Genomic DNA, 10267 nt, shown 5'->3' on the forward strand with positions numbered 1-10267 from the left:
CTCTCACTCTCACTCTTGCTCTCTGGCTAATCCCTTGCTGCCTCTCATGTGTTGTAGGACCTGAGCCTCAAGTAACAGGCTGCATGCAGTGTATGAACCTGACTGTGTAGCCATTGTCTCACGGCTGTGACCAAATAGCAAAGAAGAAAGGAAAGATTTGTCCTGGTTCACATTTGAAGGTATGGCTCATCACAGAGGGAAGACACGGTAGTGGGAGCAGGGAGAGCCTGCGACAACAGGAGCATCAGGCTGCAGGCTCATGTCTCCGTGGACCAGGAAGCAAAGAAAGGGTGGGAAGAATGCCTGGGCTATAAACCTTAAAGCCCTACCCCAGACCTGTTTCCTCCATGTAAAACCTAGCTCCTAAAGGGTCCACACCTCCTAGAGCAGCAGAATTGGGGGAGCAAATGTTCAATCACACAAAGCTGTGAGAGATGTTTCACATTAAAACCGTGACACTGACCAATTTAAATGAGACCATTTGAATCAAAGACAGCTCACTGGGTCATACATGTATTTCTGTGTCCATTTTTACTTTTGCTAAGTAAAGGTTATGATGTATTCCTTAAATTTTACTCAAACAGTGTCTCTATAGAAACAAAAAAGTAAAGATGTTTCTAAATGCTTTATTTGTTTGGGGGCACAAATATTTTTTCTCCTCTCAGGTTCTTCTTGCTGGAAAAGAATGAGAGCTGGTAATGCATTGTTAAAGGCACACAAAGTGTATATGTTGGTACATAGAGGTAATAATACACTTTCAAATACATTAATAATAAATTATGGTTGAAGTAGTTGCTGTATTAGAGAAAATGAATGGATTATTCTCAGCAACAAAAAATTAGTTTGGAAGTAGATAAGCTAGGGATATCAAAGCTGGAAAAAATGTTAGCTTCAGCCCACACTCCACTGTACATGAGTATGTGTTGAGTAATATCAGTTATGGAATGTCATGTCTTACATAGCTCCTCACAGCTTTAACCAAAAATCTGAAAACTAAACTTTTACCAAGCCTGAAACTGTTTGTCAGCATGCTGTCCCCAGGGGAAAATGCCACACTGCAAAACTTTATCTCATGCGGAAAGTTATTTTTAAATTTTCGTCTGAAATTACCGCCAGGCTAAGTGTCTAAGGTGTGCATGAAACATAAGTAAACTTCATATTTGGACTGAGTCCCTCTAATATATCATTATGTTTGTGAAAGTATCCCAGACTTCAAACATAAGCTGAAATCTGTAACACTGTCAGTGCCAAGCATTTCAGCTTGTAGTAGATTATCTGACAACATTTTTTTTGTACTTTTCTTTTTTTACCTTTTAACGTAGTTGTTTTCTCAGCTATGGGTCCTGTAATTCAAGTAAAAACGGAAATGCATACTTGTGTTTGTTTCTTTCTGTGTTGGGAGTGGGTGGATTCTGGGGATTGGACTGGAAGCCTTGTTTGTACATGCCGGGCAAGTGCTTTACCACCGAGTCAGCTCCTGGACTCTCCAGTTTTTAGGTTTCTTATAAACGTGTATAAACGTGTCTCTAGAGAACATCAGCAACAGTAAAGAGAAAAGAAAGTGTGTCTATGTTCTAGAAGTGATGCAGATCAATGACCTGAGAGGCTTCCCGGCCCCAGCCTGCATTTACAGTCTCTGCCAACCAGGCTGCTGTCTGGGCCCCCCAGCTTCCATCTCATGCTCTGTTTATTTTGGCTTTCCAGAGATTAAGTCTCAGTCACCCAGGCTCTCTATGACCTTCCGTTGTTTTCCTTTCCTTATTTTACATGTGCCTGGTTCCAAAGAGCACAGCCAGGTGGTGTGTTTCCCTGTGGGAAGATTTTGAACTATAGGGGTGGCCATGTCTCAGGGACTCTGGCCTTCATCGGGGGTCAGGCAACCTGGATGCCTATCTTTGAGTGTGAGCTTAGGAGCTGTTTTAGGACCTGGTGCTTTGAAAGTGCCCTCCACTCTCTAGTCTGCTGTGAGCCACAGAAAGGCTAGGGAGGCTGTGGGAAGGTTGGAGGCCAGAGGGTGGAGTCCAGAGAAGACTGCAGTAAGGGGAGGGCTCCTTCTGGTGAACTCTGCAGTCTTTTTCTGCAGGAACCAACAGTGGCTTGCTTCTTTGGTTCCGGGGCATGAAACTTGCCTCGGGTGTACCTTCTCCACTCTCTTGCATCTAAACTTCAGCTTCTAAGCATCGCACTGTAGTTTTGGGTGGACTCTTGGCCTCCTCTGGGTTTTTAACGGTTTTCTTTGATTCTTCATTAGCATTGACGTCATCAGCCTTCTCTTCCTTAACAACCTTGGTTTCGATCATTTCCTTCTGTTGATTCTTGTTTGTGAAAGGGAAGGCCTTCACATACCTGTAGGAGTACACATACATCACAAGGAGAGACTTCAGGTGGCACACATCACAACGAATAGGACTTTGTCTACCATGGGACAGACCAGAACAATCCCCTAAGCACCCTTACTTCACAGTGATGCTAATACAGGTATACTCAAATATATCACTCCCGAATTTTAGTGGATTCATTCATATTGAACAGTACCCATAGGCTGGACTTTGGGTGTCCTCATGACCCTCCCAGAACCCCAACTGAAATACAGTCGAAGATTTTCCCTAACTGTTGACCTCTCCGTTTTCATCTCTTGAGTTTGACACCCACTGACCATTATCTACTGTCTAGATGACATACATGTGCAAAGGCCAGGTAGTAGTGATGTCTAAAAGGGGTACCATCTCCATTTTGACCAAATGCCAATGACAACCATGGAAGAGCACAAGTTAGTTGCACAGCAAAGGTGACAAGACTAGAGACGTGCCTGCAACCTCACCTTTTCACGTAGCAAACAGCCAGCACAGCGGCAGCACCAAAGAAGAGGAGAGCCAGCACCAGCAGGGCTGTGGGGACACCTGGGGGAAGACAGGGTCCATTGGTCTTTTGCTTGCATGTGTGTGTCTGTACATGCAATGATTCACCTTTACATGGGACATAGATAAGAAACAGTATAGAAGACCCTTCTTTGTGACTATTTTAATCATGCACACACACACACACACACACACACAATTTTATTTTTTGCATTGTATGTGTGCATGTGTGTAGGTGGGTCGGTGCAAGTTCTAAAGAGACGTGGTCTAAATGCGCAGGTCAGAGGACAACTCGTGGGAATCCGTTCTCTCCTTCCATCACGTGGGTTCTGGGGATTGAACTTATGTTGTTGGGCTTTGACAGCAAGTGCCGTCGCCCACCCAGCCAACTCACCAGCCCTCTATTTGCTCTGTGTGTGTGTGTGTGTGTGTGTGTGTGTGTATCTTTATGTCTCCTTTATCATTGCAACGTGAAGAGTGGGGTAAATTGTTTCTTGAAGCTCTGAAATCAATCTCACAGGTCCATGTGAGAAACTGGCATTTGAGTTAAAGTCACATGCCATGAAGATATGTACTTTTGTATCTATAGTAAAGGATAATTATTTATTTTGTGAAAATGCAAGTTTTCATCAGGGAAGCTCTTTAATGCTCATGATGTGTCACCTGGCCCTTGAAGCTATTTACAAAGCTATCTCTAAGAGTCTGTGGAAGTTGAGCTTTTGTTAAGCTTTTGTTTGTGCCTGGTGGGTGCTGAGCACTCTGTCTGGGGATGTACTGGGTGATGTGCATTGTCTGTTGGCTACAGTCACTTGTGCCCATGCAGTCCCAGAAGACATTCACCTCCAAACCCAGCTGCTTCATTCTTGAATGCTGCCCCACTTTCAACAGATGCTTCTGTTTCTGTAGGCATGGTGATAGGTTCTGTATAAACTTCCGTGATACAAATCTTTTTTGTCTTCCGTGCCATGGAGGTCAAAGGTGGAGCCCGGGTGGTGGCAGAAACAGGCATTGTGGAGTCTGGGGACGAAGCCAAGTAGGCGTTGCTGCTGACAGAAAACTCTGTTGTGGGTGTTTGAGTGTCCAACATGGAGTCGAATGTGGTAACGATTTCTGGAACGCAGGAGTTAACCCAGGTGTCTGTCCAGAGAAAGACAAGGAAAGGGAAAAGTAAGGTCGGCAGCAGGACCTCACCAGGCCTCTCACTGCAGTCAGATCCCAGGTCTCACCGTGATTCAAATCTAATCTCAACTCCCTTCCTTAGCGTCCTGCAACATCAGCCTCCACTGAAAGTCAATGAGGCCTTCTGTGAGCCCACCCTGCCAACATCATGAGACTAAGAGACTCAAATGCTCAGGCTTCCTCCCCAAAGCCTTGCTATCCTGCCAGCCCTCAGCTCTTGCTACACTTCCTTAATCACCCTGAATTTCTCTGTGACGCCTTTCCCACCCATACAACCCCTGTCTGCTCTTGACTTAATTCTCCTCAGCTGTCAGGTTTACTGGGCCTTGCCAGACTTCTCTAGACTGGGTCTCTGGTTGAACATTCTTGTCCGTGCCTGATCTTGTCATCTTGTTCTCATCATTCTGTCCCCCTAGGGACTGATCATGAACTGCCTGCAGCAGGAAACTATTCTGATTTGATGATAATGGTCCTTCCTCTGTGCCTGGCATATCGTATACGCTCAATGAATATTTGGTAAAGAAGATAATGGAGAAAGATAAAAGAAAAATGAAAGAGAGAAGGGAAAAACTGGGGGTGTACATGAGATACCACTTTAGGACCATATTTAAAATAAAATCTCTCTGTGCTCAGGGAGGGAGTGGGGAGGGAGGTACGTAGTGTTTTCCAATCTGTTGGAGAAGAGTTGCTAGGAAACACATCTGTTGTCTTTTTTACTCTGGGTCAGCCGTGGTACCAGGTGTTTAGCATTTATCAAGGCTTCATTTACACAGGAAGATGCTGACGATCATAGACATCAAGTTCTCTTGCTCAATCACAGTTAGGAAATGCGAGAGCTGCACAGTATCTTACAATACAAATTTTCATCTATTTTAAAGCCCTGATTATTTATAGCAGTGGATGCTACTGGCCAGAATTGTAGCTATGAAATAAGTAGTTTCATTAAGTTGATTTACCTTTGAAAGTTAAATAAGTCACCAGTTATAAGTCTATGGAATACTGCCAATAAAGTATTTGACCACACTTGCATCAAGTCAGTAGTTTATTCTATACATGATACTTTGAAAACAGCCTTGTTCAAATAAACATCATCGTTGACCTTTGTCACCTTGAAGCTTTAGTCCTGTTTCCCATTCTTTGGTCTTGCCCTCAGAGAATCAACATTTTAAAGCAAGGGAAGAAAACACAGACAACTCAATAGACATTGCTGGGTTCTAAAACACTGGCACATAAAGTGCATACACCTCTTGCTTCTGGCATGACACAGGGTGCAGTGTGGGAAGCTGATGGCGCTTATTCAACAGATACAACAGAGTACCATCTCCATGCCAGGCCTGCTCTCTAGATGCCAGAGACATAATCCCTGCTCTTAAGAGGCCTCTGAAGCATTGGGAGAACAGAGATGATAAAAGATAAATAACCCACAGTTTCAGAATATTATAAATAGTAAAACAAAACTTAAACAGGGTGTCAGTTAAACTGGTAAGGGTGGAGATGAAGGCTGCATCCTTGGTTAGGGCAACAAGAGGAAGTCTCCTGGGGAGACAGTACTTAACTTGAGACCTAGTGTTCAAAAGTGGCCAGTCACTAGAGATCTAGGGCAGACACTGGAAGAAAGCAAAAGGTGCAAGAGCAGGAACTCAACTGTGCTGAGCCCATTCGATGAACAAGAAACCCAGTGTGGCTGATACAGAGCAGGCTCATCTGTAGGGAGAGAACGGGATAGCAGGATGTGCATGATCCAAGAACGTAGAAGTGGGTGAGCACAGCCAGGTCAGGAAAACGAACAGGGGCAGAGTGTGGCTCTAGACAACAGTGTGACTGGCAGGAGAAAGCCTGCAAGCATGAGGCAAGGCTGGAAAGACAGACCTGGCCAGGGTATCAAGGCTGCAAGTTACCAAGCTAAAGGGCTTGGAGTTTACTCTGTAGGAGAGGGCATTTTCTGCTGGGGTTCACAACCCTCTTTAACCATATTCACGTGTATTTTGCAAGCATTCTATCTTTATATATAATAGATATCACATGTTGCATGCTACATTTTGTGAGAAGTCACCAAAGGCTGTAGGGCAAACCGGAGAGTAACATTTACCAATGGAGAAGGGAGAGGGGAGGGGCCAGATGCAGAGGGAGGGAGGAGGTCCAGGAGGAGAGAAGGAGAGTTCTAGCCAACTGCACAGAAATAGAAGAATTTAATGTCTGGTTCCTAAAACTTAGAAAGATTAGGAAGAGCCCAAAAGTCCACCAAGAGAAGGCAGGCTGAATAAATGACTATACAGACAGCCACTCGAGCACATTAAAAACACAGCCATTAACAATTAGAAGCATGTCGGTGAGTCGACCCAGACTAGTTTTAAGCCTGTAAATGGGAAAGCTATGCACAGAGTAGTGCGTGAAATTCCAGCTTTTCCGTGAGGAAAGTAAACAGTATCCCATATACCTTTCTTTATGTGCAAAACAGATGCACAGGCAAGACATGCATAAAGATGGATTAGGAGTTGGACATCCCTGATTATTTTGAATAGCTGCCTGTTGATGCTGTTTGTATTTGAGAAAATTGAAACAATAAAATTAAGCCCTGTAACAAACCACAAACAGAAACAAATAAACCTCTTCGATTCTTTTCATGGTGGGGGGCAGGGTTTGTGCAATCGCGTTTCCACAGAGTTCCCTGATCATCTGTCCTTGCAGAACTTTCTTCTGCAGTGGGGGAAAGGGTGAAGCAACCCTCAGTTTTACTCAATAGAGTTGTCCCCCAAAGATACTGCCTTGCTATTTTGAAACTTCTGTAGCACAAGAAAGATGTATTATTTACTAAGAACTAAGATTCTGGGTGTAGGAGAAGATAAAGTGAGGTCAGAAAAAGTAAGTTATTAAATTTGAGTTAGAAACGTCAATATAAATGCACAGTTCACACACATGTGCATGTACATGTTTTCTCTCTCTCTCTCTCTCTCTCTCTCTCTCTCTCTCTCTCTCTCTCTCTCCCCTTGCTGAGACTAGTAATGTAAATAATTTGCATGCAGATCTTGGTTTTTGGTTAGCATTTTGCACCCAAAAGAACCAGAGGCCCATAGAGAAAAGAGCTGTTATCTCTCCATCAGGAACAAAGAGGGTACAAAGGGAGCCTGGGTCTGTCTCATTACTAGGAAGCAGAAGTCACCGAAGACTCCTACATGCCAGATTTGGAACATGCACATGACTAAAAAGAATAATAAGTATAAAATTTATTATAATGTACTTGGCACATTGAATAAATCAAACATCACATGTCTGTGGTAGCTTAAGGTGGAGGAAATGTGTGTATACATGCATGTGTATGTGTGTGTGTATACATGCATGCATATGTGTATGTGTTTGTGTGTGTGACAGAGGTGGGGGCTAACTAATAAATACAGAAAGGAGGACTGATTTGGAAAAATCATTAATCTGTAGTCCCCTATATAATAACCATTTCCAGTTTGGGGTAAGGATATTTGCATGGTACTAAAATATTGTATGTGAGGTTACCTACTAACTACAAATGAGAAAATATATCCTTCTCGCTTCATTTTCAATCTGTTAGTCACCATCTTGAGCAAATAATCAGAGTAAAACAGTCAGTAATAGGAACTATTGACATTTGGAGCTGTTTGTTAGGCTGTGACTCCTATGACACATTACTCCCTACAGCATGCCTCGCACATTGACGGGAAGTTGAAAAAGTTTCTTGACCTTTCAGGGTGTAGGAAGTAACATGGACTGAGAGTACACCATAAACAAAAGCAGGAGGAAACAGATGAGTCTGAGGCCCCTTCCTCTCTTCTGTTTAGTCAGAGAGATGGGCGCCACAGCACTGTGCCCCAGCAGGTGGGGAAGCGAGGCAGGACCAGCTCACAGGAATGGGGCGATGAGAGAGGCAGGCACACAGATAACTAGCTCTTTAGCTAAGACACACTGAAGGGATAAGAAGGATAGCAACATGTCATCAGGGTGCAAGTCTTGACTCTGTAGCTAACTCCCTGCCCCCAAAACACGCACTCCAAACTGTTGGTGAAGGGAGAAAGCAGGATGGGTATCTCTAAGATCGCTGTGTCAATGCTCTCTGCTTCAGAGAATTGCTTGGAATTCCTGGATCCATTTTTGCTGACATTGGTGGGTGAAGATTATCCCTTAGCTCTTATAAATTAGTATTGAAATCAATCTTGTGAATATATGACCACTCGCTAGCTAACCTTCAGGAAGTCAGACATATGAGTATATGTGACAAGAAATGAATCAAGCAGCCTTCTTACCACACATAGAACAACTAACTGGGTAGTAGTTAGAAGAAATGCTCTGAGAAATGGCTTAGGAAAGCCATTAGATTAGGGCAACCAAGATCTATGGGCAAGACCATGAAGATGACTGCAAGTCAGCCCTGCTCTCTAGGTTTCAGTATCTTCCTTCAAAAGAGGGAGATTGGTCCGTGTTCGCAAAATGTCAGGTGCAACATGTGAGTTATGTGGGATCATGGAAAGGATGTGGTGTCAGAGTTAGATCCAAGCACTGCTAAAGTGTATCCTCCAATGTTTGTGTTAGAATCCAATGTGGTAATGCCAAGAAGTGGTAGGACCTTTAAGGGGTGGAGCCTAGCCAGAGGTCATGAAGGGTACTGAAGCCATCCGTGAGTTCTCCTGGGACACTGGTTGGTGCTAGGATGCATTATACTCCTGCATCCCTCTCTGGTGTCCAATCTCAGCACACATAACTCTACTCTTACACATTCCACCCTTAGTGATGACATGAAATCCTCCCCAAGGTCAAGTTGCTGTTACACTGAGACCTTGAGTCTCAAGAAGTTTGAGCTGCTCTTCCTTTCTTTATAAATTGATCAGCTGCAGGTATTTCATCACAGTAATGGAGAATGTCCAACATGGATACATAAGACGAGTAGATTAAAGTTCCCACGGCTACATTTCCTTGTTTGTAGATGGGATGATAAGGCTTCCTCAAGGGAAGTTCAAAGTTCTGCAAGATAGCTAACTTCTCAACTGCTTTGTCCAGAGGGATGTATCCCTACATATAGACATCTGTTTATTTCCAACTTCCTGTTTATCTTATAGGAAACCCAGGCAGTGGAGGTAATAACCAACCCTCTGCAAACCCCTGTTCTTACCCTACCACTCAATCTTACCTTCTCAAATATTTTCCTCTGAGGGGTACATTGCTCCCCACAGCCTAATCTGGTAATATTTAGATAATCCATGACTGCTTCTGCTGCTGTTCAGGGCCGCTCATCCCAGACCGGTCCCAGATCTTGAGACACCCAGAGAATGAGCCACATGAAGTGGCTCAGAGTCTGACTCACCAGATGAGTTGTGGCAATAGGCTTTAAACTTTTGGCTGGGGGGAGCATTCCAAATCAGGACACCTTTGCCATTCTTCCCACACCTGGGGTTTGAGAAAATCCGAGGGATGACAGAGAACCGTTCTCCGACCCATCCATAGCTGTAGAAGAGCACACATCGGTTGAATGGACAAAGGTTAGAAGGCACCATGTCTACCACTAAGCAGGAACACTGGCTTTAGCGAAGCTCTTTCTTACCTGCAAGTCTCAAAGCCAGATTTCTGCGCTGACTCCACCTGGTCCCTGCTGGCCAGAGTCAGTCCCAGCATCTTACAGGCCTCGTTGGCTTCTGTGAAATTCATCTGTGGGTTTCTGTTTCTGCCCACAAGGGCGACGCCCATGATTCTGCATGTAGATACGGAAAGGTCTGGAAAGAAATCATAAAGTCCTCAGTTTGCTTCTGGCCTTGTTCCCAGCTCTCAGGCTCTCCTTCCTCTCAGAGAATCATTGTCTTGACCCTGGTCTGTGAGGCTGGTGTTGAACTTAGTTATGATACAAGCCAAGAATATCCCCCATGGACTGCCCGCTGGGTTAGATGCTTGCACTGCCTGATTGAGGCTGTAAATCTCCAGATCCTGAGCCCATTGAGCACTCTGTACTAAGGGAGCTTTAGCTATCAGTTATTAGTTATCCAGCATGGGGGTCTAGGTGATTCAGCTGCAAACTTATCTTTTTTTTTTTTTTTTAGTCTATGTAAGGAAGCCTTGGAGAGTTCAAAGAAAGAACTCAAGAGCTCTGGTTAAGACTACCCCATCCGGGAATCCATCCCATCATCAGCCACCAAACCCANATACTAATGCACATGCCAGCAAGATTCTGCTGAAGGGACCCTGATATAGCGGCCTCTTGTGAGGCTATGCCAGTG

At 44.2% G+C, this 10267-nt stretch overlaps 1 protein-coding gene across 1 annotated transcript in view; it reads right to left on the minus strand.

Moving 5' to 3' along the window:
• Positions 1–606: 606 nt before the first annotated feature.
• Lyve1 (lymphatic vessel endothelial hyaluronan receptor 1) overlaps positions 607–10267 on the minus strand; it is a 12922-nt gene continuing 3261 nt past the window's right edge. Inside the window, exons 2-6 of the mRNA XM_021210122.2 lie at positions 9601–9769; positions 9364–9503; positions 3699–3995; positions 2822–2900; positions 607–2346 (exon numbers count right to left, since the gene is read on the minus strand). Coding sequence (XP_021065781.1) covers positions 2160–2346; positions 2822–2900; positions 3699–3995; positions 9364–9503; positions 9601–9769 — 872 coding nt within the window. The 3' untranslated portion in view covers positions 607–2159. The remainder of the gene's footprint in view (positions 2347–2821; positions 2901–3698; positions 3996–9363; positions 9504–9600; positions 9770–10267) is intronic.

The sequence above is a fragment of the Mus pahari genome, chromosome 1 (assembly GCF_900095145.1).
Source record: "Mus pahari chromosome 1, PAHARI_EIJ_v1.1, whole genome shotgun sequence".
NCBI lineage: Eukaryota > Metazoa > Chordata > Mammalia > Rodentia > Muridae > Mus > Mus pahari.